At 32.7% G+C, this 26,118-nt stretch overlaps 2 protein-coding genes across 4 annotated transcripts; one reads left to right on the top strand and one right to left on the bottom strand.

Annotated features, from left to right (window-relative positions):
- Window positions 1-5,136: 5,136 nt before the first annotated feature.
- On the top strand, window positions 5,137-20,797 carry LOC108347524 (K(+) efflux antiporter 2, chloroplastic). Of its 3 annotated transcripts, none has more exons than XM_052868756.1 (21): window positions 5,137-5,253; window positions 5,563-7,229; window positions 7,566-7,737; window positions 7,805-7,895; window positions 8,304-8,440; window positions 8,530-8,589; window positions 8,682-8,801; window positions 9,098-9,166; window positions 10,285-10,350; window positions 10,767-10,856; window positions 11,697-11,801; window positions 11,984-12,112; window positions 12,563-12,772; window positions 13,044-13,193; window positions 13,578-13,631; window positions 13,724-13,782; window positions 14,009-14,075; window positions 14,150-14,326; window positions 14,411-14,467; window positions 14,899-14,973; window positions 16,801-17,561. In XM_052868756.1, exons 2-21 carry the CDS (start codon window positions 5,638-5,640, stop codon window positions 17,464-17,466), a joined length of 4,146 nt encoding a protein of 1,381 aa, XP_052724716.1. In that variant the 5' UTR covers window positions 5,137-5,253; window positions 5,563-5,637; the 3' UTR covers window positions 17,467-17,561. The 3 variants fall into 3 exon arrangements, with proteins under 3 accessions (XP_052724716.1, XP_052724715.1, XP_017442302.1); XM_052868755.1 differs by having other exon boundaries at window positions 5,187-5,304; XM_017586813.2 differs by lacking the exon at window positions 16,801-17,561 and adding an exon at window positions 20,574-20,797 and having other exon boundaries at window positions 5,190-5,304.
- A 3,075-nt stretch (window positions 20,798-23,872) lies between these two features.
- On the bottom strand, window positions 23,873-25,755 carry LOC108347003 ((+)-neomenthol dehydrogenase). The gene is made up of 5 exons (XM_017586094.2): window positions 25,529-25,755; window positions 25,166-25,412; window positions 24,991-25,056; window positions 24,508-24,687; window positions 23,873-24,327 (listed from the first exon to the last, which is right to left on the bottom strand). The coding sequence occupies exons 1-5, from the start codon at window positions 25,753-25,755 to the stop codon at window positions 23,950-23,952; spliced, it is 1,098 nt and encodes a 365-aa protein (XP_017441583.1). The 3' UTR covers window positions 23,873-23,949.
- Window positions 25,756-26,118: the final 363 nt, after the last annotated feature.

Genomic DNA, 26,118 nt, shown 5'->3' on the forward strand with positions numbered 1-26,118 from the left:
GTCAAATTACAATTCTAAACGACGTTTAATAATTACATTTATTTACGAAAATGTCACCGCTCATTTTCTTAACATTGATTGTTCAGTGATTGGACGTTGAACACGTGACGTTATACGCTATTTTTGTACTAGTGAAAGATCATATTATAGGTGTATTAAGTTATGGTACGACACTGAACGTCCCCTGGGCGCCCCTTGAGTGTAAGACTCATGAAAAATATTTATAATAGTAAATTTTAGCATTTTATTAGTAATAATAATTTTAATGGATAGAAAAATTTAAATTTTGGATATAAAATTATAGTAATTCTAGAAAGAGAGGTTCAAATTTTTGATAACTTATTTAGGATTTTTTTTAAGAAAATTGAATAGTAAAAAGTGAATAGTGAATAGTAAAAAAAAATTTGAAAGGATAAGAATTCCCACGTAGCATGGAAGGAGTTAGGATCAGATTTGATCAAGTGGATGATTAAAATATTATTTTTAAAATAATATTAAAATAATAAATAATATTAAAAAATTAATGAATAGTAAATTTTTTTACCTATAAATAGTCATGAGAGGGAAGGGTATTTTGCACAAAGAGAAGAAGAATCAAGAGAGAAATCCTTAAATTTAGAGAAGAAAGAGTTAGGAAGAAATTTTGGTTGTAAGAAGAGTAGAGATTCTGAAGAGTTTTCGGGGAACAACTTCTAGTAGGAAAATCATTCTAGAGAAGAGGTAGGGGAGCTAACCTTTCTAAACTTTTATATTATGATATAGTACTGTTTTATTACTATTCATGTATTGAAATTCTGTGTGAATACTGTTAATGCTTACTGTACATCTATCTATATTGAATTTCTGTGTTAATATTATATGTTGTTGTTTTGAATCTGTAAATAAGGAATTTGTTAAAATGAGTTGAGAAATACTTTGGCTAAGGAAAGACTTGGTACTTAAGTTGTCCATTGTGAAACACCTCTCTTTCCTGAAAGTCTACTCGACAAGTTTTTAACTTAAATCTTATTGAACAGATTATGTATTGTTAAACTATTGTGCAATATATCTCGTTGGAATGAATTCATGTTATTGTGGTAGATACGAAATTATGAATTATAATTGTGATGGTATGATAGAGGAATCTTAAAAACCGGAGTTGGTACATCCCTAATCATAGAGCAGCCTTGGTCAAATCCAGTAAGTTGTGACTAGTCATATGTATTGGCGTTTATGGTGAGTTTGATTCGTCAAACATTTGATTCTTCTCCGGTAACCATTTATAGTGATATTTTAGTATTGTCAATTTATTTATACATTCATTTTGTATGATTTCTGTAATGATTGTATTTTATTGGATTTGAATTTTATGCGTCTGAACATGATATGAGTATTATGGGGAGATTTTGTAATGAGTTGAGGAATATGAGCATAGTATGAGTCTCGGGGAGAGATTTTGTAATGATATGGTATTTGTGTATATGTCATCCAGTCTAATAATCATCCAGTCTCAAGTAGAGAAGGATGAGTTATGTAGTGAGAGGGGTAGGAGGTCCTGGTCTATGTGCCGGTTTTGGACATAGTGTTGAGGACTAACCTTGTGAATGGTATGGAGTATTTTTGGAACTGTATTTGTAAGAAGAAGCAGAAGTCATCACAAGTGCATAACCTCCCGTGACCGCTCATCAACGTATCATCCAGATGAATGTCTAATAGGTATGAGTGTCTATTGAGTATTGTGATGAGTGTTTATTGGGTATTGTGGGACGAGTGTCTAATAGAAATTGTGGAATGATGGGATGAGTATCTATGGTGTGATTGTGGTATGATGGCATGAGGGTGTTTGACATAATCATTATATGATGTTTGTATCAAAGCATTTATGCATGTTTTATAAATGATTTGTTGCATGTTAGCTCACCCTACTTGTTTGTGTTTGTGTATGTGCGATGATCGTATAATTCGTTATACGGGAGCAGATGAAGGAATGTCGTCTGATCCAGTACAAATGAAGAAAGAGATATAAGAATAAATTAGAAGAATTCGAGTTATAATTATGAGTTTATAATTGAAATCTGAGTTTAAAACATGTATAAACATATATCAACTATGAATTTTTAAGTGAGATTACGGGATGTTACCGTAAATGTAATGTTACAATATATAAATTATGAATTATCAAGTGTGAGATATTGTGATGTTACATTGAGCACCCTTTTTGTGCAAGCTTTGGGCTTGAGTGCCCCCTAGGTGCCCTTTTTGCAAGAAGAATTCGCCTGAGCACCCCTAAACGCCCCTCAAGTGCACCATTCTAGTGAGTTTGGCACTTGGGTACTCCTTTTTGGGGGCTGAGCGCCCCTTAGCCAGTTTTTGGGTTTTTTGTCTTGGTTTGTCCTGTGTTTTCTGATGCACTGTGTTGGATTCTTTGATGTATATGAAATGGTTTATTATGAGTTCTATAGTGATATATGAATGGTATGTTTACTTGTATATTCAATGAAAAAGTTATGGAAATGAGTTCTAAGGAGGAACTTCTGTTTGGAGGTTTCAAGTATTGTTAGTATGAATGTAAGAAGCTCAGTCTTGGGGGTTATCCCGTCACTCTAATGGCCATTCATTCTCAAGTAAAGAAGATCGACACATGTGGTGAGAATAACAAGATGTCTTAGTCTAGGTGCTTCCAGTATGGCCTAAGATGCGTTACAGACTAACCTTGTTAGCGTGGTAGGGTGAAACCCATGGCAATGACTTTGTAAAGTATTAGAGGCCACCATAAGTGCACAACCCGCCATAAATTAGCATTCATACTAAATCTAGATAAGCCCAGTTTAGGTCCTTGCATGTTAGGATGTTTAATTTGTGTGTTATGTAACATCTGATCAAATTATGAAATGTTGATTGTATATTATCAATGATTCTTGCATCACTAGCTTACCCTTTGTTTGTATTTTGTTGTTGGCTTATTGTGCTTGGTATATCTAGGCTATGATCATCCGATGGGTATGAGCAGAAGGCGATGAGGCATTTGTAGAGTAAGTTTTGAATGGAGATGTTCCTGATGCTTAGATAGTTTAATAGTTTCATTTGTAGTAGCCTTTGTCTTCTTTGAGTCGTTGAGACAATAAATCTTGTTTATAGCTTTGACCATCTTTATATATAAAGTTTGCTTTATGACTATTGTGGATAACTGTAAATTTTACTTTTTAATACTTTCTTTGATTAATCTATTTTATTAAATGTGTGATAGTTTCATTTTTAATTTTAATACTATATTTTGGAATGTTATAATCAACTTGTATTAAACTAGAGTATTGTCAATATTTCTTACTTTTTTTTCAGCGAGAGGTATATTTTAATTTTAGTTTTAATTTATGTACTTGATTTTCTTAACTATCTATATATATTATTTTCAATTTAAAAATAATTCTATATAATAATTATTTATTATAGATATAAAGTGTAATAATTTATATATTTTAAAATAGGGTTAAATATGTTTTTGGTCCTTTAACTTTTAGCAAAAATTGGAATTAGTTCCTCTTCAAAACTTTAGACTAGTTTAGTCCCCAAACTTTAGAAATATGTGAATTTAGTTCTTTTAACCAAATTTTGTTAACATTATTTGATGTTTCAAACGCATTTCTTAGTAAACAATGAAACAAAAATGTGTCAAACGGTGTAAACAAGTCAAATGCTATCATGAAACACACTTGAAACATCAAATAAACCTAACAAAATTTAGTTAAAAGGACTAAATTCACACATTTCTAAAGTTTGGGGACTAAATTAGGCTAAAGTTTTGAAGAGGGACTAATTCCAATTTTCGCTGAAAGTTAAGGGACCAAAAACATATTTAACCCTTTAAAATATTGTTAATTACGAATTTTAATCATCATATGATTTATATATTTAAAATGTTTATCTATTATTTAATTATCTACAAACAAAAAATCGTGAAAAGCATATACAAATTAAAACACTGGTTTAAATAGATATGAACATACCTAAATTAAGCACGTTTTTAAAACATAAACTTGACCAACAGCAAAATCCAAAACTAAACTTTAAAAGCTTTATTATTGGTTATTAACTACACCATCTCACTTAAACTCAGTTAAAAAAATGATAGTAAGTTATTTTTTCATAAACAGTATTGTTAAGAGAAAAATTCTATTTTGTTTTATCATTAATGTAATGGATGTATGCAGGAGAGAAATATTATATCTTATCATAAATTGTTAATATAAATAATTTTAAATACTTTAATATTATTTTATCAAAATACAAAAATATTAATAATTTTTTTCGGATATGAGAATGAAGTGAACGAATATGCTTTAGATATTTCTTTGAAATTGCAGTGTCCATTCATCACAGAACTTTATTTTTTGCATATATATCCCCGAGTGATCATAAAATAAATACAAAAAATATATCCCCAATGTTTGACCACACTTTCTTCACACGCTACCGTATATTTCACTAATTTCTTTATTTTAAAATGAAATACACAATTTTATTTTTCTCTAACTCTTTATTAATTAATCACATCTTTAATTTAAAACTCACCTATTCATAATAGTTTCATTAAAAGTATAAAACATATTTCATCCAAAGAATATTATCTTTCCTCCTAAACAGTCTCCAAAGTAGTAAAACTACTTTTTGAAATTATAAATCTTTAAAATAAGGTATTCGAAAAGGTTTTACAATAAGATTTTTTTTAATATTTAGAGATTATATTATTTTTAATATTCTTAAATTAGTTAAAAAAGTTACATATGAAATTGATAGCTTATTTTACATAAAAAAGTTATATAAGGTTTAATTTAAACACAGAAATATTATAAAGATATTTTATATTATTTATTCAATAAAAATCATAATTAGTAAAATTTATGAGTTGTTGACAATGCAATTTTTAATTAATACATAAATAAAAAATAACACGTTCTCTATTTTTTATTATTACTTAAATTACGTCACTACTTCAAACAGTATAAAACATGATAAATCTAGTTAAATAAAAAAAAAAGACCGAAAATTTTCTGACTTGTAATAAATTTAGAAATTTAGAATAATATTAATTTTAGAGAGCTACAATAAAGGCCCACGCGCGTTAACCGGAGGTGAAGACAAAGCTTGGTTTTGTGAATAAATATCTTCTCCCTCCCTTCGTTGTGTATCTGCTTACTCACTTCGCTGACCGTTTTAACAGAACACGCAAGCAACACATTCATTCATTTTCATCCGTCTTCAACTGGACGCAAATTTGTAAATTCCATTTCTCTGCTCGAAGCTTTCTGTTCATTTCTCTACGTTTCGGTAGTTTCATCTACGTTTAGCCTTGCGATAATGCTTCTCTTCGTTTTGTTTATTTCTAAATATCTTTCTGTTGAATTGAATGAATGCGAGAAAACGAAAATGCTACTGGTTATAGCATGCACTCTCTGAAACGAATGATATTCAGTGATAGTATAATATGTTTGCCAAAATCGCTATTGAGCTGTGTTTGAACGTGATTTTGAGTTGTGTTGAATCTTGTGGAGCTTTCTGATTCTTTTTTGGACTCTTTCGTTTCAGTTTTTTCGAGGAATTGGTGGTGGAGTGCATTGAAGAGAAGTGGTTCCGTGAGAGTGTTTTGTTTGGGGAGAGAACATGGATGTAGCTTTTAGGTTACCGCAGTCAAATGTGGTATTAGATGGTTTGGATTCTTGCACTGTATTTGGCGGGAGAGGTTTTTGTTGCGCTTTTCTCGGCAAGTCGAGGACTATTTCGAAGGCTCGTTTTAGTGGAACGAACAAGATAGGTAGTTGGAGTTGTTCGAGAGTAGACTGTTTCGAAGAGTTGAAAGTTTCGAGTGGGAAGAGGAGTATGTATTGGAAGAGAAATAAACTTTTTAGGGGGAGTAGGAAAATTTGGACAAAGTGTCAGGGTAACGATTCTTTATCATATGTCAATGGCAATGGGCGGAATGTTGATAGGGTGGAAAGTGCGGATGAGGACTCTGGTTCCAGTGCTGAATCTTGTGAATCTTTGGGTGAAAAAGGGCAAGAAGGGAGGAAAGAAGCTGGGGGTGAAGTTGCGGAGGATCAAAATGTGGATGAATTGAAAGAACAGCTGCAAAAGGCCAAGAAAGAATTAGAAGCCGCTCGAGAAAACAGCGTTGCATTTGAGGAAAAGGTTAAGAAGATATCAGAGACTGCGATTTTCTTGCAAGATGAAGCAGCAAGTGCTTGGAACAATGTTACTTCTACCCTTGATATCATCCAAGATATTGTGGGTCAAGAATTTGTTGCCAAAGAAGCTGTTCAGAAAGCAACTATGGCCCTTTCTCTGGCTGAGGCAAGGCTTCAAGTAGCCATAGAGTCTTACGAGGCTACAAAAGAAGCTTACGATTCCTCACAAGGTTCTAACAACATTAATGATGATAAAGACATAATGCAGGAAGCGAAGGAACTTTTGGATGCTCAGGAAGATATCAAGGAATGCCAGACAAATTTATCAAATTGCGAGGATGAGCTGAGAGGCTTGCAATGTAGAAAGGAGGAGTTGCAGAGTGAAGTGAACAATTTGCATGAAGTTGCAGAACAGGAGCAGCTGAAAGCAGCAAAAGCAGATGAAGATGTTGCAAGCATAATGCTTTTAGCGGAAAAAGCTGTTGCTGCCGAAATTGATGCTTCACAACAGGTGAATGATGCAGAGATTGCATTACAGAAAGCAGAAAAAATTGCCTCTAGTCTTAAAGCTGATACCAAAGACAGTCTACAAGTACAAGAGATTGTAGCTATTCCCGAGGACGAGGAAGTGGGTCAAGGCTTTTCTGGTGATGATGTCGTTAAAAGGGAGGCTGATCTTTCAAATGATGATGAGCTTTTGCTGACCGAAACAAAATCTGACAACAGTAGGCAAAGTTTGGAAGACATGGCACAGTCTGATTATCTGAGTGATCGTGAGAACGGACAATTAAGCTTAGACTCTTCTAAAGAAGCTGAAGTTGAAACAGAGAAGTCAAAGAATGTAGTACAAACAAAAAAGCAGGAAACACAAAAAGATTTGACTAGAGATAATTCATCCTTTTTTCCAAAGGCATTATTGAAGAAATCTTCCCGATTTTTTCCCGCATCATTCTTCTCTTTTACTGCCGATGAGACTGATTACACACCTGCATCAGTTTTCCATGGTCTTATGGAGTCTGCACAGAAGCAACTAGCCAAGCTAATTGTTGGGTTATTGCTAATTGGAGCAGGGTGTGTATGACCTTTGTTTATCCTGATCCTATTTTTGCTGTTAGTTTTATTTCAACCTTTTTGGAAACAATCTTGAAGTATATAGATCATATGACTGGCATAAATATTTATGGTATAGGAGTAAAACATGTTAAAAATTAGTATGATAATTTTTGGCTTTTGTGTGAGATAATAGCAAGTTGTCTAAAATATTCACTGGCTTGTTTTAAAACTGTTTGGGAAATTAAATTCCTACTCTGGAAGTTTATACTTTTCTACATGACATGCCAATTAGATGTGCAGATCAACATGAGGTTTTACTATGATTTTTCAAGATGAGGTGGAATTTTATTTCAGGCTTGTACTCTATAGCAATAGAGCCGAGAGGGGTGCTCAGCTGCTTCAGCAACCAGAAGTCATTGCAACCACTGTTGAAGAAGTTTCTTCAACTGCAAAGCCTCTGGTTAGAAGGCTTCAGGATCTTCCCAGGAGAATTAAGAAAATCATTGCATCATTACCTGATCAAGAGGTATGTTTTACTTATTCATATTCTTTACTATTAAGTTTTATCTAACTTTGGAATGTATTAATCGTAGGTGGATGAGGAGGAAGCCTCCCTCTTTGACATGCTCTGGTTACTCCTTGCAAGTGTTGTATTTGTACCAATTTTTCAAAAGATTCCTGGAGGTAACTAGGTTGCCATCTTAATGTTGGATTGAAAGAATAAAGAAGTTGTTTATCTAAATGTTATACTTAAGCTTGAATTCAATCAGGCACCAAACTTTATATATTGCTTACGTGAAAATTTTGATATGTAGTTTATAGCTGCTTCCTTTTGTTAGCTAACGCTTCTTTTCCTATGTCACTATTTGTTGGTTTGATTATGATAATTGATTCCCTTTGTTTATTGAGTTATGATAATAAATGAAGTTGCTATGCTTGAAAAAAATTTGGTTGCTTGAATTGAATAAAAAAAGTGTTATCACAGGCTTCCAATCATGATCTGAATTAGTTTTGGGATAGGGAATTCTTTTTAAGTCATAACTTGATAAAATTGATTGTCTAACAATCATCTCTATCTGCAACAATGTTTAGGCAGTCCTGTTCTTGGCTACTTGGCTGCTGGTATCTTGATTGGGCCATATGGTCTTTCCATTATTCGTCATGTACATGGGACAAAAGCAATAGCCGAGTTTGGAGTTGTTTTCCTGTTATTCAATATTGGCTTGGAGGTGGAGTTTCCTATAATATCTTCTTTTTCCTTAGCTTGGATAATCTCTGTAATTATAAAAAACTGAAGTTCTGAACTCTATTTTTATAGCTTTCTGTTGAAAGGCTTAGTTCAATGAAGAAGTATGTCTTTGGATTGGGATCTGCTCAGGTGATGGGAAAACTTCGTCTTCCATCCTTATTATTGTTGTTTATGTTAGGCTACACAAACTAACAGTTCTTAGCATGTATGGAAAAATGTAGGTTTTGGTGACTGCTGTAGTTGTTGGCTTGGTAGCTCATTATATTTGTGGTCAAGCTGGCCCTGCTGCTATTGTCATTGGGAATGGTCTAGCATTATCATCAACTGCTGTTGTTTTGCAAGTAAGTAACTTTAGATCTCGTTTTTAAAAAAATTTCTCTGTACAAAACATTCACATGCTACACTTCAACTTTTAATGCAAATTCAAATAAGGTGACAGCTACCTTTCTGAAGATATTAACTGTGACTGGATTTTCATTTGTAGTTTGCCCGTATTAAGAATGTCATTACTTAATAAGCTTGACACCTATAGCTTTGACAGATATACCACTCTGAAAGATTTTGAGACTGTTCTTTCTTGCTGTATAGTCTGCCAAGTCTTTCATGTGGAAATAATTCAAATGAACTTGTTTTGCAGGTGTTACAGGAGAGAGGTGAAAGCACATCACGGCATGGAAGGGCTACGTTCTCGGTTTTACTTTTTCAGGTCAACTTATAATCTTAATCATCTATCTAGAAACTGCAAAATTTTCATTTCAGATTCAGAATTTTTTTTTATGAAATTGACATACTTACACTAGGGTGTAAGCATGTTAGAAATAGATATAATACTTATTAAAATGAAATGAAATGTGTAGAGTCACTCCAAGTAACTAATGTATCAGAAATCATGAGGTTCTTTATGAGGATGAGGAAAAACCTTCTAGGAATGCAAAACTCTAGAATTTAGGCATATATTGTGACGTGTTACCCATAGTAGAAACTGCAGAAGCAATTAGAAATAGAGATAGACTTGCTGAAAAGAAAGATCTAGATCTTTCAAAACAGAGTTTTTAAGCATATCCCAGATAACCCAAACAACATGGATAACGACTAAAGAATCCATATCTTTGACCTGATCCTTATATTTGACTTGAAGAATCTCAATAATGAATTTTTAAGAGATGGGGACATTGTGATAATCAAATAAAAACTGCGCCCAGCTCCAATTTTTTGTTGAAGTCAAAAACTAGAAAAAAGATGTGTTGTAGTTTCCTTGACTAAATTACAAGTCTACAACACAATACCATCCATAACCCCTCCTATGTAGGTGGTCTTCTATTGTCATGTGATAATGCATGAGGCTCCATGTGATAAAAGGTTTGGCTGGGGACACGTAGGTGTTCCATATTAATTTGTACCATGCAACTTGGTGCGACGGTTTCGGGGCTGCTTTAGTTAGGTTTTTGTGCTTCATGTTATAGTTAATTGGTTTGAGTACTCCTAAAATCTAGCAAACACAGATAAAATACATACCTATTGTAATTTGAAATAAGTAGTTCTTATCCTTTGACAGATACTAAACAGGCATCCTCCTAGTGAAGGAGGATGAAATTGTGAATTTTAAATCTGCTATAGATTTGGGGTATAGATTTTAAATTGTTGTGCATACACATATATATTTGGCATTTTTTTAATATACTGGTATAGATTCTCATTGTCTCTATCCTTGTTGTCAATTATTATGTCTGTTGTTTATGACATTAATTTTTTTTCTTTTTTATCTTAAGCAAGTTTGATATTGCAATATTTTCACCAAAACTGACTGACTTCGTTTCTATTCAGGATTTGGCAGTGGTTGTCTTGCTAATACTCATACCTCTAATTTCACCTAATTCTTCCAAAGGAGGGGTAATATTGTCTAATATTCTCTCTTAAACTCTTATTAGATAATAGACAATGTCATGGTCATGAGATTTAGAACATGGCTACTTAAATTTGCATGAGTTCTTGTGTAGCGGGAGATACTTTATGACAAGGGTGTTTGGCTATGGTCAACCCCATCAATACTCAATATGGGAGTTCTTTATTGTTTAGAAGACATGCATGTAACTTGATTATTTCATTTTTATAATTTTATGATATATGCATTAAGAGGACTTAAGCACAGTTTGATCTTTCTAATTAAAGGTGGTCCATGTTAAACACTTAATTTTAAGCCAATGATTTTGCCTTACTTCTGTAATTGGAATCATGATTGTTGCCTTTGTATACAATGGTCATTACCTATGTTGTCTTTATTGTGAAACATCATTCTTTGTCTTCAGGTTGGCTTTCAAGCCATTGCTGAAGCACTTGGTTTGGCCGCTGTTAAGGCATTGATTGCCATTGCTGCCATAATTGCAGGTGGACGATTGGTAAGTATCAGAATTTAAGATGTAGACCTGTCATTTCTATTAATTAAAATATACTCCTAAAGTGTAGAACTGATGGTTAATTTTTTCTGATTGATCAAGATATTTGCATATTCTTATTTGTTCATCTATTTTGGTTAGTTATTCTCAGAATTTAGAAAGAATAATATATTTCTTCTATATTACAATAATGAGGTCATTGGAGCTATAAATATGAGTCTGCTGTTTATTTTAGAAAATATAGAGAGCTAATTCTAAAGAAACAAATCATTGTAATTATGGGGTTGTTTTTAAATATATAATCCTAGTTTTAATAGCAAGATACATATGTAATAAAGATTAAAAATATAACAAGGATAAAATAAAAAACTTCCTAAAAAATGAGCAGCACTGTTTCAATAATTATTTTAAAAAGTACATTCTTAAATCATCATATAAGACATGAAGAGTAACAATAAACCACTGATTCTATTATTCAGGGTAGATATGCTGACATCTAAAGGTTGATATGGGGTAGAGTTTTGGTACAAATACTGACCATGTACCACAGATTGTATATTATACAAAGAAATTTGATTTATAATCTGGTATTGTGCACATTTAGATATTCTACTTAACATTTGTTCATTGAGGTCTTGGGTGAACTCTCTTGGGCTGCAGGGATTAAATGGACCTGGAATTTAATATAGTTATTGTCAAATGTATCCAAATCCTATATATGATATAAAGTTTTTTTTTTAAAGTCCTGAGCTATATATTTGGATCCTTGGGAAATCATCTTATGACATTTCTTTATTTGACTCTAACTTTTTCTATGTAATTTTGCTCACCCCTCTTTGCAAGCTCCTGCGACCCATATATAAGCAGATTGCAGAGAATCAAAATGCAGAAATATTTTCTGCCAATACACTCTTCGTTATTCTTGGGACTAGCCTTCTCACAGCCAGGGTAGGTGTTTTCTGTCAATTTTTTCTATTTCTTTTTTTCCCCTTTGTTTTTGGTTTTGAGTCAAGCTGAGGTTTGGTAGTTTTCTTGAAGTTATTCTTCTGCCCGTTGAAGTGAACCTTTTTGTTGTTGTGTTAGCCATACTTTTTTACCTTTGTTAATATGGTTTTTCTCACTTAAAACAGGCTGGACTTTCAATGGCATTGGGGGCATTTTTGGCAGGTTTACTATTGGCAGAAACAGAGTTTTCCTTACAGGTTGAATCTGATATTGCCCCGTACCGTGGCCTTCTTCTGGGTCTCTTCTTTATGACGGTTTGTGCTTAATACTCCAATTTAATAGTTAGCTAGTTGTTTTGTTTATTTTTCAACATAATCTATTTTGTATTTTTTTTATCTGCTGTTAATTGCTTATGTTCAAGTAATTCTTAGTGGGTTTTGTCTTTGATTTTTGTAGAGATCTCCCATATTATAGATTTTCTTAATGGGTTTTGGTTTGGCTGCCCCGTTTCTGTATTCCTTTTTGCTTTTAATTTTATTAAGAATGCTGCATATGGTAGAGGTAGAGGTTGTAGTGTTAAACTGGTTAGGATTGTAAACAATATAGGGATGCAATAATATTCTTCTTTTTTATGTAAAAAAATGTTAGAATAATCCTTTTGTAAGTCTTCTACAACAAGGAATATCTGTCTTTACATTTATCACTTTCTGAGCAAGCCAACTTCAATCCTTGAAATTAATGGAAATTAATTTGTGGATTTTCAGGTTGGAATGTCAATTGATCCAAAACTTCTTGTTTCAAACTTTTCAGTCGTTACTGGGACCTTGGGACTTTTGATATTTGGCAAGACTTTGTTGGTTTCTTTAATTGGTAGAATATTTGGTATTTCTCTCATTTCTGCTATTAGAGTTGGCCTTCTTCTTGCTCCTGGGGGAGAATTTGCATTTGTGGCTTTTGGTGAAGCTGTTAATCAGGTTTTTATCCCTGAAAACTTTTTTGCTTTCGCAGGGTTTATCTGTTATAAATAATTATTCTGTTTATTTCAAATATATCATTCTGCTTGCCGTGGCTTTTAACTAATGCATCTTTATGTTTGTTACTTCAACTTATATTTTTTTATCTTTTAAAAAGATGAAATTTGAAAATACTAATCGATTAATTTACTGATAGTTAAGAATTTTTCGCTCATTGAATTTTAACATGTTATAGAAACTAAAATATTCTTGGCATTTGATACTTACGCAGGGCATAATGTCTTCCCAGATGTCCTCCTTACTGTTTCTTGTTGTGGGGATTTCAATGGCCCTCACTCCTTGGCTAGCTGCAGGAGGGCAGTTCCTTGCTTCCCGTTTCGAGGTGCATGATGTGCGAAGATTATTACCTGTAGAAAGTGAGGTAAGACATTGAAATTTATAGCTATAGCACCAACTTTATAATTTATATCTTCATAATTGTAATAATGATTAAGTGGCCAAAATTACTGAATTGATCTGAAACTCTCGTCAGCTAAATTAAATTTTATTTCTTCCATTGGAAATATTATCTTCTCCGCGCTCTTTTAATCACATGATTAAACTTTTCCAATTAATTATCCTTATTTATTATCTCAAATTCAGAATGGTTTAGTTTAGTAAATTCCACAGTAACTCATCTATGCCTTCGTTTGTAGACAATGCAGGCAGTTAAACCAAATTGATTCAGCATTTGTTGTTTTTTTTTTTATTTAGTTTTGAATTGTACAATTAGTTGTTGACTTCCTTTTGGAGGCATCTTTTACAGACAGACGATTTGCAAAATCATATCATTATTTGTGGATTTGGGCGAGTTGGGCAAGTGAGTTCTTTCTGTTTTGGTTTAATGAGTTAATTTTAATAATTTTCTCATTGTTATTCAAATATAACAGTTTACAATTTTGTTATTTCAAGATCATCGCACAACTTCTTTCTGAACAACTTATTCCTTTTGTTGCACTAGACGTGAGAAGGTAAGTCAATACTATCTGAAAATATTGTTTTTCTTGTAATCATATTTTTTGCCCAACAACTGCAATTGTATTTATTGGATAAATGCTACTATAAGATAATCTTTAAGATTCTCTATCATATAATTTTATCGAAAGATGTGTGAACTAACATGTATGATGTACATAATTTTGTATAAGAATAGCATATGCTAACCTAATCTGTCTTCATGTTTGGCAATGTCTCCAGTGATAGAGTGGCAATTGGACGTGCCCTGGATCTTCCTGTGTACTTTGGAGATGCTGGTAGTCGAGAGGTAGTATATATGATTTGAATACTTGAGTTTGCATGCATCTTCGTTACCTGACGTGCTTTCGACGCTATGATAAGGTCCTACATAAGGTTGGAGCTGAAAGGGCTAGTGCCGCTGCAATAACTCTGGATTCACCTGGAGCTAATTATAGAACAGTTTGGGCTTTGAGCAAACACTTCCCAAACGTCAAAACTTTTGTACGCGCTCACGATGTTGATCATGGATTGAATTTGGAAAAGGCTGGAGCTACCGCTGTAATATTTTATTAACTCTTGTATTATTAATCTTATGATAGCCTTTCTTGTCTATTATTTATGTATGTTCCACCTGTTTTTCAGGTTGTCCCAGAGACCTTGGAACCAAGCCTTCAACTAGCTGCTGCAGTTCTTGCTCAGGTAACTATCATATTGTTTGGGCAGACATATTTACCCACTGAAAGAACTTTTTACGTCCTAATACCTATCTGAGAGGACACACACCGTATTGAGGTAAAAGAGATGTTTGTTGTTCTAACGATTGTGCCACAATATTTGAACCACTGATTATTTTTTCAACATCGTATAACTGATTTAATTAATTTTTCTTCAATCTTTCTGACATGGTAAAATTGGTAATACATTTCATTGAAGACTCCAGAGTCTGGATGTTTTTGCAATTGAAAAGTGGGAGAAACTGAGAATAAAATAACCTGGTGTCTAATTTAAGCTTAAATGAGAATAGGAGCACACAAAAGGTTCTCATCATACTATTTTTCTAATTGATGAAACCTTTTAATCAATGCTATAAGATGGTCCATGGATATGACACTAAGCATTACTCTCTTCAGGCTAAACTTCCTACATCAGAGATTGCAGCAACCATAAACGAATTCAGATCTCGTCATCTATCTGAGCTCACTGAAGTACGTGTTTCTTTTAATGAATATCTATTGACTTTGCATTACCGCACACTAATTTGTTGGGATAAACTTAAATTTGAGAGATTTATTAATAATTTTGTTTGAGTCGGTTAGGATATTTATCCTATTTTATCATCATTATAGTGTGTCAAGGGTTATCTTATTTATCATGATTATATTGTGTCAAGGGTTACCCTATTTATCATGATTATATTGTGTCTAGGATTATCCTATTTATCATGATTGTATTGTGTCTAGGGTTATCCTATTTATCATGTACTTGTGTATCAATTTATTCTTATAAATAGAAGATTGTGAGAGGGATCAATTAAGCCCTCTAGAATTATTTTACAGTTTCAATCTTAAGTTGGTATCAGAGCGAGTCGATCCCGCTCTGGTTTCTGTCTCGTAATATATATTTGTTCGACGCCACAGTTCTTCGTCGCCCGCCACCGTCGGCCACTATCGTCCGTCGCCAGCCACCGTCCGGCCTCCGTCGTCGTCGGCCACCGCCCGCCGTTGCCGGCCACCGTCGTCCATCACTGTCACAGTTTCCTTCGTCTAAACCCTTAGGGTTTTCTTGTTCCTCACTAGTACTATTCGTCTTCTTCAGAAATGGCGTCTGGCAGTACTCTTTCCTTCTCCGGAAGTCCATCAATTACCTCTGAGAAGCTAAATGGAAAAAATTATCTATCATGGTCTGTTGCCGCTGAAATGTGGTTCCTTGGCCAAGGACATTTTGACCACCTTGAGTGAGATGGAAGCCATGTGCCTACTAAAAAAGCTGATCAGTGGAAACAAGCAGATTTCCAGTTGTGTGCCCTGTTATGGCAATCAGTGGAACTCAAACTTCTTGTCTCTTTAAGGGCTTTCAAAACTTGTCACTCCTTTTGGAAGAAAGCCCAAAGCATTGATGCCAACGATATTCAACGTCTCTATGACACTACGAACAAGCTTGCATCTCTTAAAATGGCAGACCATGATATGGTGTCCTTCATGGCTGAAGCCCAATCTGCTGTCGAAGAACTTAGGATGTTTTTGGAAGTACATCCATTAGAGGATATAAAAAAGAAACTAGACAAATTTTACATGGTGTTGATCCTTCGTGCCCTACATCCCGATTTTGATCATCTTAGAGATCAACTTCTAACTAGTCATGAAACATTAACCACTCCTTTTCTGCGTGTCCCGGTACCTCAAACTCAAGAAGCGCATGAACTAGTGGAACTATCTGTCATGGTTGCCACACGAGGAAGAGGAGGACGTGACACTAGAGGAGGAGGACGAGGAGGTCGGGGACGTCCTCAATGCACATACTGTAAAAGGATGGGTCATACTCAAGAGAATTGCTACTCCTTACATGGTTTCCCTTCCAAAACCGCCAATATTTCGAAGACTGAAACTTTCATTTCGAAGACTGAAAATTCCACTTCTATATTTTCTGAGGATGAATATCAAGAGTATTTAAGGTTAAAGTCTAACAGCTTGGCACAACCATCTCAATCTCCCAATACATCAACAACCTGCGTTTCTCAATCTATGGAAGGTCAAAATTCATGGGTAATTGACTCAGGTGCTTCTGATCACATTTCTAGTAATACCTCTTTGTTCTCATCTATTTCCTTTCGAGAAAAACCTCATTTCATAACCCTTGCAAATGAATCTAAAACTTCTTTCAAAGGAGTCGGTCATGTTTCTTTGTCTCCCTCCCTCAATCTCAACTCAGTTCTTTTTGTCCCTAATTGTCCTTTTAATTTAATTTCCTTAAGCCAGTTGACTAAAATGTTAAATTATTCAATAACCTTTGATCATAAATCTTTTGTTATACAGGAGCGTGGTTCGGGGAGACAGATTGGAGAAGGATATGAAGCTGGCGGATTATACCATTTTGGATCTCGTCCTAGGGTGTCCTGTGTTGCTGCTCTTAATCCTAAAGTGCTACATGATCGATTTGGCCATCCTTATTTGTCCAAATTAAAAAAGATGTGTCCTGAACTTAGTGGTCTCCAAACCTTAAAATGTGAGTCATGTCAATTAGGAAAACATGTTAGATATTCCTTTCCTAAAAGGTCTCAATCAATATGTAATTCTAGTTTTTCTATCATCCATTCTGATATATGGGAACCTAGTCGTATCTCTTCCTTTGGTTTTAGATATTTTGTTACCTTTATTGATGAATATTTAAGATGTACTTGGGTTTATCTTATGAAAAATCGTTCTGAATTGTTAGCTATCTTTACATCCTTTTTGAATGAAATCAAGAATCAATTTGGTCAAGTAATCAAAATATTAAGAAGTGATAATGCAAACGAGTATTTCTCATCCTCCTTTTCTGCCATCTTGAGTTCCCATGGTATCTTACATCAGTCTACTTGTCCTCATACACCACAACAAAATGGTATACCAGAACGAAAAAATAGACACTTGGTTGAAATTGCTCGTACCCTTTTGCTTGGTGCCCATATTCCTGTCCATCATTGGGGGATGCCATCTTAACTGCATGTTGTCTTACTAATAGGATGCCCTCCTCCTCTCTTGATAATAAAGTCCCTTTCTCCATTTTGTTTCCTAATGATCATCTCTTTCATACATCTCCCCGAGTGTTTGGCTGTGTATGTTTTGTTCATGACATGTCTCCACGTCTAGACAAACTCTCCGTTCGCGCTCTCAAATGTGTCTTCTTAAGCTATTCTCAACTTCAAAAAGGATATCGGTGTTACTCTCCTAAAACTAAGAAGTATTACATGTCTGCCAATGTCACATTCTTTGAACAGACTCCTTACTTCTCTCCATCTGTTCAGGATGTTTCTATGCTCCAGCAGGTCCTTCCTATTCCAATGGTTGAGTCAAATAGCTTCACTGTCTCTGTCATTCCAAGTCTTGATCACAATCCTTCTACACATGTTTCTCCACATACTGAGATCATCCCACGCAGGGCCCCAATGGATAGTCCACCTCCCCAAGACAATGGTGAATCTCTTACTTCATATTCTTCTCCCTCGTCACCTCCTCCCACGCCTCCTGGTGCAAATGATTCAGCATGGCCTATTGGCCTCAGAAAAGGTACTCGTTCCACTCGAAACCCTCATCCCATTTATAATTTTCTAAGCTATCATCGATTGTCGCCCTCCTATTTTTCTCTTTTATCCTCAGTGTCATCTGTTGTTATACCCAAGAATGTGAAAGAAGCACTTGATCATCCGAGATGACGACAAACTATGATTGCAGAAATGCATGCTCTTGACCAGTGTTATTTTATTTGTTTGAGTCTAGTAATATTTAGTTTGATTTTGATAGAGATAAAATAATGATTAACAGTTTTGATTTTCCATTTATTTAGGTGTAATATTATTTTATTTTGTTGATGTAAGATAAAGATAGATTAAGTAATTGTTTTTATGTTGAGTCAATTGATATTTTATTTTTATTTTTTATTATTTGTACTTGGTCCAAGACCTATTTACGCACCTATTTAAAAGTTGTCAATATTCAATAAAATCACTGCAGTAATTTAGAGTCAAATACTCATTTGTGCGTCATGTTTTTTTTAACAATGTGGTATTAGAGCTTTATGCTTTGAGTACTGAGAGAACAAAAAAAAGGAGGATAGTCAAACACTATGAGGAAAACTGCGAGTGCTTAAATGTTTTGTGAGAGATGACAAAAGTAGTCAACGGAATGAGTGTGCCACAATTGTCAAAAAATATCAATTATGACAATTGGTGTTTGCAGATGAAGGTTCTTCTTGAATCCCAAGTTGTATGGGACATAGTGGAGGATGAGTACAATGAACTTGCGGAGGATGAACATTAGACAATGACCTAGATTGTTGCATTGAAAAAGACACGAGTGACATATCGGCTTTGTACTTTTTGAACAATGGTGTGGATGAATTGGTATTCGGGAAAATAGCTAATGTGATTGGAAAATTCTGGAAGTGACATACAGAGGAGATATTCTCAAAAGAGAGTTGGAACATTTGGAGATGGATGAAAAGGAGAGAATTGTTGAGTTTATAGCTTGAGTGTAGAAGATGACCAACCAATCCTGAATGAACGGAGAAAAGGTGTCTCCTAACTAGATCGTGGAAAAAATCTTGAGAAATCTAACGGATGATTTTGAAACTATCATGGTCACGATTGAAGAGACTAATGATCTGTCAACTCTCATTGTGGAGGAGTTAGTTGGGTCATTAAAGGCCTATGAACTAAGGAAGAAAATGAAAAAAAAAGGAATCCGACGATCAAGCACTACAGGCATAGTTTGACTCAAATCGGACTCAAGGACATGGAGGCAAAGGACGAGGAGGCCAAGGATGAGTGGACGTGGTCGAGGTAATTTTGAGGGTGATAATGAAGAGAAAATTGGTCAGCAGAATTAGCGTGGCCGAAGACAAAGGAAAGGTTGAGGAGATCGGTCATGAGTGGAGTGTTTTAAGTTTGCAAGCACAACCACTATGCAATCGAGTTCAGATCGAGGAAATGCGACAATTGTGGTAAGGCTGGCCACATTGCAAAGTATTGCAAAGCTGAGACAAATGGGGAGTAAAATCTCCTTACTTAAGATGTGAAGGAAGAGTGTGGAATCTTGTTGATGGCAAAGAGCTCGGATGCAGAGAGTGTGGACATGTAGAGTTCGGTCCCAATAATGGATAAAGTGATCTTGGTAAATGGTGCGACAAATGTGGAGAAGGCAAACTTGGAGAAGAAACTCAAACAAAAAGATGAAGAGATTCAACATATAGAGAGGCTTTTGGATGAAGCTAATTAGGTTATGAATAAATAGAGGGCTGAACTTGAGGAGAGAAAGAAGCCAACTAAAGACAAGGAGGAGGAAACATCTAGTGTTCTTGAATAAAATAAAAACAGGAAAAAAGATGAAGATGTTGAGAAGAACTATCGTATGAGAAGTTCGAATACTGAGATAGTAAAAAATGAGTTGGTCGACTAAATATGAGAAGTTCAAACTCAGAGTAAAATTTCAGACGAGATGAAGAAGTCAGCCAATGTTGCTGAGAGGTCGGCCAAGATTATTGAGAAATCATCTAAAGTTAGAAACTAGTTGGTTGAGGTTACTGAGAAGTTGGATAGAACAAAGAACAACCAACATGAAAAAAATGAAGAATCTAAATCTGGTTGAAAAAAGCATGATGCGGAGTGATGCACTTGGAAAGCCAAATAAAGGATGAAAAATTTAAGTTTATGGAAGAGTTTTATTGAGATAAACTTAAATTTTAAGGGTTTATTAATAATTTTGTTTGAATCTTATTTTATTAGTTTGTGTCTAGTAATATTTATTTTGATTTTGATAGAAATAAAATAGGGATTGATAATTTGATTTTCTATTTATTTAGGTGAAATATTATTTTATTTTATTGTTATAAGATAGATACAAATTAAGTAGTTGTTTTATTTTGAGTCCGGTGATATTTTGTTTATAATTTTTGTTATTTGTATTTGGTCCAAGATTTTATTTGCATATATTTAAAAGTAAAAAACACCACAGTAATTTAAAGTCAAATACTCATTTGTGTGTCACGTTTTTAACGTAATTTACTCTAGTATATCATTGATGGCTGTAACTTATATGGTTTGTTTATTCAGCTATCTGAAACAAACGGAAGTTCTTTTGCATATGGATACAATAAAATTGCAATCAAACCCAATTCGTCAGACGATACTCAGTTTTCGGAAGGGAAACCGGCGACATGAAGACTACAAAATGTATATTTGTGAAAATTTGTATAGCAACAGGTATACACTGTACAGAAATATATCCGCATTCAAATTTTGATTAATCATTCTTTAAACAAATTTTAAACATTAAATTGTTAGCAGGAGCTGTAGTGTAACTAATATTTCTTATCATAACCAAAAATTGCATACAATTTAGCCATCAAATCGTCGATCTAATATATAACATCACTTTTATAAAAAAGTTTAACCACAAAAGATAGTCATACTTCAATCATAAAATCCAGTGCCTCTATTGACTTAATATTTATAAATAGTTACATGATCTTAGCTTCATTAACATAATGAAGTTGAAAAGAATTAGCATAATAAGGGAGATGACTAGCACAATGATTAAAAAGATGCCCCACAAGCTGAATTTTTTTAATTCCCCATACATGTTTCATATGTGTCTAATTGCCAAAATACTTAATTTTAAAGCATCATCTAATTTTTTCTTGGTCAAAATATCAAGACAACAAAGAGTATAAGAGAGATTTCTTTACTTAAAATTTATTGCTTATATTTTGTAGTTATATTTTCTTAAGTAGGTATCAGAAAATATTTTTACATTAATATTAGAGATTCTAAGAGATATGCTATGGAAGGAAAGATTATTGGAGATTTCCTATTTATAGTGAGTAAACATGAATAAATCCTAATAGCAATTTATTAAAGGTAGAAAATAATAATCTAATAAAGACAATCAAATACATTAACATCCCTTCAAATTGATATTGGTAACTAACAACAATTTGCCAACAAGAAATTAATGGTGTTGTAGAGACAAGGCTATGGTAGATATATCACTAACTTGAAGATCACTAGAGATGTAAGATAAAGAGATGATAATGTTGATCAATGCTTTTCAAATATAATGATAATCTATTTCAATATGTTTGGTATGTTTATGAAACACTATATTTGTAATAATAAAAAATTTAAATAAAAAAATTTATTATTTAATAAATTTAAAATTAAAAAATATATTGTATTTTTATTTCTTAAAATAATATTATTTCAATATATATGTATTCACAGTACAAATTGTTTGACACTTTTATATAAAGAAAACAGTCATGTAACAATTTTATCTTACAAAAACCTGTTAATAAAAAATTACATTTATCATTTATAGGGTAGATAATATTACAAAAAATTTCTTTTTAACATTTTAAATCATCAATGTACTCTTTTACCTTATTTATTTTGCTAATGTTACTTGAGAGTTAATTTTCTCTTTTACTCATATATATATATATATATATATATATATATTATATATTTAAATATATTTTTAGTCTCTAAATTTATATATAAAATTAAAACTTATTTTTTCCAAAAATTTTATATAAAACTCATAACTCAACTTTATTAAAGCATAAAATAGAAAACAGATTCTTCTTAGTTAAACTTTTTTTATTGTATGAAGATAATATTGAGTGTATTGAAACGTCTGAACATTGACACATAATTAATACATGTAATTTTAAAAAAATCTACTTTTTTTTTCTTCTTTTTTTTTCTTTCCGTCTTTCATCCTAATACCTGTATAAATTTTTTTTAATTGTATTCATTATTTTTGTGGCCTAAATTTTCAATAATAATAATAAAGAATAATTTTTATTTCATGTATACGTTTCATATTTTTTTTTATATTTTAAAATTAAAAAAATGAACATAACTATTTAGATATTAAAATTATTACAAGTATATTTCTACACTTTTTGTCTATTTAAATTGCAATTCAGGTTAAGATGAACTTTCTGGTTGATCTTGATTACATATAAGAATGAAATTTGACTAGTTTTTTTGGCCCACCATTAGTACGTCAAAAACTCATTGGGTTGGAATAGTTCACTGTAATAAAACTTACCAAAATTTGTAATCCCTACCTACCAAGGACCCGTGGGATGGTCTTCTTTCTTTACTTTTAAAAATTGGTTTATATATGCAAATAAATAAATTAAAAATATATTTAAGTAAATAAATATTTTAAAATTTGTAATTATAAAATGTATTATTTTTACATAGATAAATTAAAATAATTATTATATTTATATATTAAATTACTTTTATGACTAATAATTAAAATTTAATGATTTAAGTTACAATAATATTATTTATTTACATAATAAAAGTAATATAATATAAAAAAAAAGTTAATCTTTTAATTCTTTTATATTTTAATTTATAATTAAAAAAAATTAGCGAGTTAATTCATCTCACTATTTCTATGTCTGTCAATTTGATGAATTAGATGAATCATACCTAAGTTGATTCAAAAAATTGATTGACAAATTGAACGTATAAAACAATATTGAAACACATGGTAGAGGAAATTATTTTAATAAAAAATTCAATTAAAAATACGTATAATGCATTTGGAAAGGTTATTTTTAAGAAAATAATTATATTTTAAAATAATTTAAAATTTTTTATGACAAAATATATGATTTTGGTTAGAAATTTAAAAAGAAGTTAAAATTCTAAATTTATATTAGAGTAATTGGATGACCTAAAATTAAAAAATTATAAATTCTACTCCAGTTTTTTTTCCTTCAAACATAGAATTTTAATGAGTTAATTAAGAATTAAAAACATGAAAAGCATGTAATGTTACCACATTTATGTGAATTCATAAGGAAATTGAATTCCTTTTGTTCAATTCTTCCAATGAGACTGAAGAAACACATTACACAGTCCGTAACATTAACCAGTCAAGTGGATCCCTCCCACTTTACTGACAGTTACACATGCATTGAGTTAAAAGTATAGAACCGATGTAAATACTGCATTATAGAATGTAAAATCCAAAATATATATTTTATTTTGTATTTTAAAATATAGTTATTAACTTGACTTACAAAAATATTCAATCTGAAATGTATTTTATACATTAATTTTAACATTACTGGTTTGCTTGATAGAAACTAAAACAAGTTTAAACCTGATGAATAACATTATTGGATGGATATAATTATTTATTTTTGTTAAGAAGCCAAAACTTCACTCAATCTTATAAAATCAACTTTTTAAAGTAAAGTTTGTATTCACTTATATATTATAAATTAAACTATTGATTTTATATCTAGTTGACGTGGGACTTCCAACCATTTTAGTGCAAAAACTAAGTTAAAGCATTTCTATCAAAAACTAATGTGAAGAAGTTTTTGAAAGTGTAATAACAACCATGACTTCATGTATTACCCATAATTTATTCTGGTTTTGGAGGAACAATTCATGATCAAAATGGTTTCTCTTCACTTCTAAAGAAAAAAAGGCCAGAAGGGCTACCATCTGGTAGCAGTGCCAATCTCACTGCAGCTTCAGCACCTTCATCAGGTGTGAGAAAACCTGTATTGTAGTTTATATCTGTTTTCACATAGCCTGGACAAACAGCATTGATGCAGAATGAGGGATACTTCTTTGCCAGAATCCTTGTGTAGGCATTAAGAGCAGCTTTTGAGACACTATATGCAGACATTGCCTGAGGCCAACCTTTGCTTTCTAGTGAACCCTCTTTAAAGGCCTTCAAAAATTCATCCAAAATCTCATCAATCTTTTCTTCTGTAAGGTTTTCAGCATCACTAAGTACTTCTTTAGGTCTTCCATCCTTCATATTCTGCAAAAAATGAACAAGCACCATTTTCAACTGCACTAATCAACAGTAAATCTATTAATTGAATCAAGTAATTATTTATCTGATTACAAACACAATCAGAACAAATAGCATTGATATGTTCAGAAGTTCAGTATCCAATTGAAAGTTAATTGCTGGTATCAGTGCATCTCACTCACATACCTCAAGCTTTCCCATGGATGAGGAAACATTCACAATTCTTGGAGAGCTTGAAAACTGAAGAAGGGGAATAAGTGTTTTGGTTAATTCCTTGACTCCATAGTAGTTTGTTTTAAGACCTGCTTCAGCTAATTCATAGGTTTCAGTCACTATTTTACTCCAATCAACACGACCAGCATTTTCCTGCACCAAACAACTCAACAATAAACCTGATTTCTTTGATGAATTGATTAAGGGAAACATCTATAAGTGCAAGCCATGATGTGAAGTTTTAAATGCTTGATTCAAGTTATGCACACTTCATCAATCTCGTTCTTTACACATATATGGGGAAAATAATTCACAAAAATTAATTAACATGATTATCGGCTACAGTTGTGAACACTAGAACATAATGTTCTTTGCACAAACAAATACACTAATTCCATTTCCAACACTAAAAAATTTGCTGAGAAAACTGTTAAAACTGGGGAAATACAATCATACCATAATGCCAGCAGCAGACAAAGCCTCACCGTCCACATGTGCTCCAGGAATTCCAGCATTGTTTACCTACACAATTCCCATGCTTCCAATATGTTTATGTTACTCTATCAACTGATTTAGAAAAAAAGGTTGATGACAAGATTACAACCAAAAAAAATTAGAAGTTTTTTCTTACCAAGATATCCAGTTTCCCATACTGGGTTTTGATGAAATCTGCCAGCGATGTTATACTTTTGGGATCAGTAACATCAAGTTGATGAAAAACCACATGGCCAGGGAGACCAAGTTCTTTGAGTTTCTCAACAGCTTCAACACCCCTCTTCTCATCTCTGGCTGTGAGCACCACAGTGAACCCATTTGAAGCCAATTGCTTGCATATTGCGAATCCAATTCCCTTATTTGCTCCCGTCACAACAGCATACCTACAAAGCAGTGTCTCAAGTTAAGCTAACATGGATACGATTCACTGAAGTTATATTCATATGAAAATTGTGGCTAAATTCAGAGTATGTTGAAGAAAAAGAAGATTTTTTTTTACCCTTTTGTTGTTTCTGCCATTACACTTGAACGAGGGAAGTAGCTGATGAAAAAATAGTGGTCGAAAACGAGCTGCTGATAAATGATTTTGAACAACTGTGCTAATGGCCAAATGATTAAATGCTTTTGAACTTTGTGTTGAACGAAAAATTCACGATAGGTTCTATGAGATTCAGTGTTATGGCCCACATTTTTGGTTGGTTTCAGCACAAAGAAGTGTCCTCTCATATCTTATTTTGTGTTTTCACTTCGAACCTTGTCTTCATGAATCGGCATACACCATAGCAACAAAATTGTTATTTTTTTATTAGATGGACAAATATCTTATTACATAAAAAAAATATAATGAGACACTTTTACCTTCATATTTATTTAAATATAGTAAAAAATAAAATAATCATAAAAATATAAACTTTTATATATTTTTTTTAATAAAAAAAAATTAATATTAAATAAATATAAAAAATTACCGTTGGGTGGAGATGCAACCAATTAGCATTGTTGAGAGCCGAACTAAGTACTTCAAGGGAAAGGTCATCAAATTAGTTAAAGTTGTCTGGGACAAGAAGACGGACGACTCTACATGGAAAG

The sequence above is a fragment of the Vigna angularis genome, chromosome 9, assembly GCF_016808095.1.
Source record: "Vigna angularis cultivar LongXiaoDou No.4 chromosome 9, ASM1680809v1, whole genome shotgun sequence".
Lineage (NCBI taxonomy): Eukaryota > Viridiplantae > Streptophyta > Magnoliopsida > Fabales > Fabaceae > Vigna > Vigna angularis.

What these genes read in the sequence shown, in the direction of transcription:
- LOC108347524 (XM_052868756.1), top strand. Translation starts at nt 5,638, where the DNA reads ATGGATGTAGCTTTTAGGTTACCGCAGTCAAATGTGGTATTAGATGGT. An exon ending in CATCATTACCTGATCAAGAG is followed by an intron (nt 7,738 to 7,804) that starts GTATGTTTTACT and finishes TATTAATCGTAG; the next exon opens with GTGGATGAGGAGGAAGCCTC. An exon ending in TATTACCTGTAGAAAGTGAG is followed by an intron (nt 13,194 to 13,577) that starts GTAAGACATTGA and finishes CATCTTTTACAG; the next exon opens with ACAGACGATTTGCAAAATCA.
- LOC108347003 (XM_017586094.2), bottom strand. Translation starts at nt 25,755, where the DNA reads ATGAGAGGACACTTCTTTGTGCTGAAACCAACCAAAAATGTGGGCCAT. An exon ending in ATGGGAAACTGGATATCTTG is followed by an intron (nt 25,057 to 25,165) that starts GTAAGAAAAAAC and finishes GGAATTGTGTAG; the next exon opens with GTAAACAATGCTGGAATTCC. An exon ending in TGTCTGCTGCTGGCATTATG is followed by an intron (nt 24,688 to 24,990) that starts GTATGATTGTAT and finishes TGTTTGGTGCAG; the next exon opens with GAAAATGCTGGTCGTGTTGA.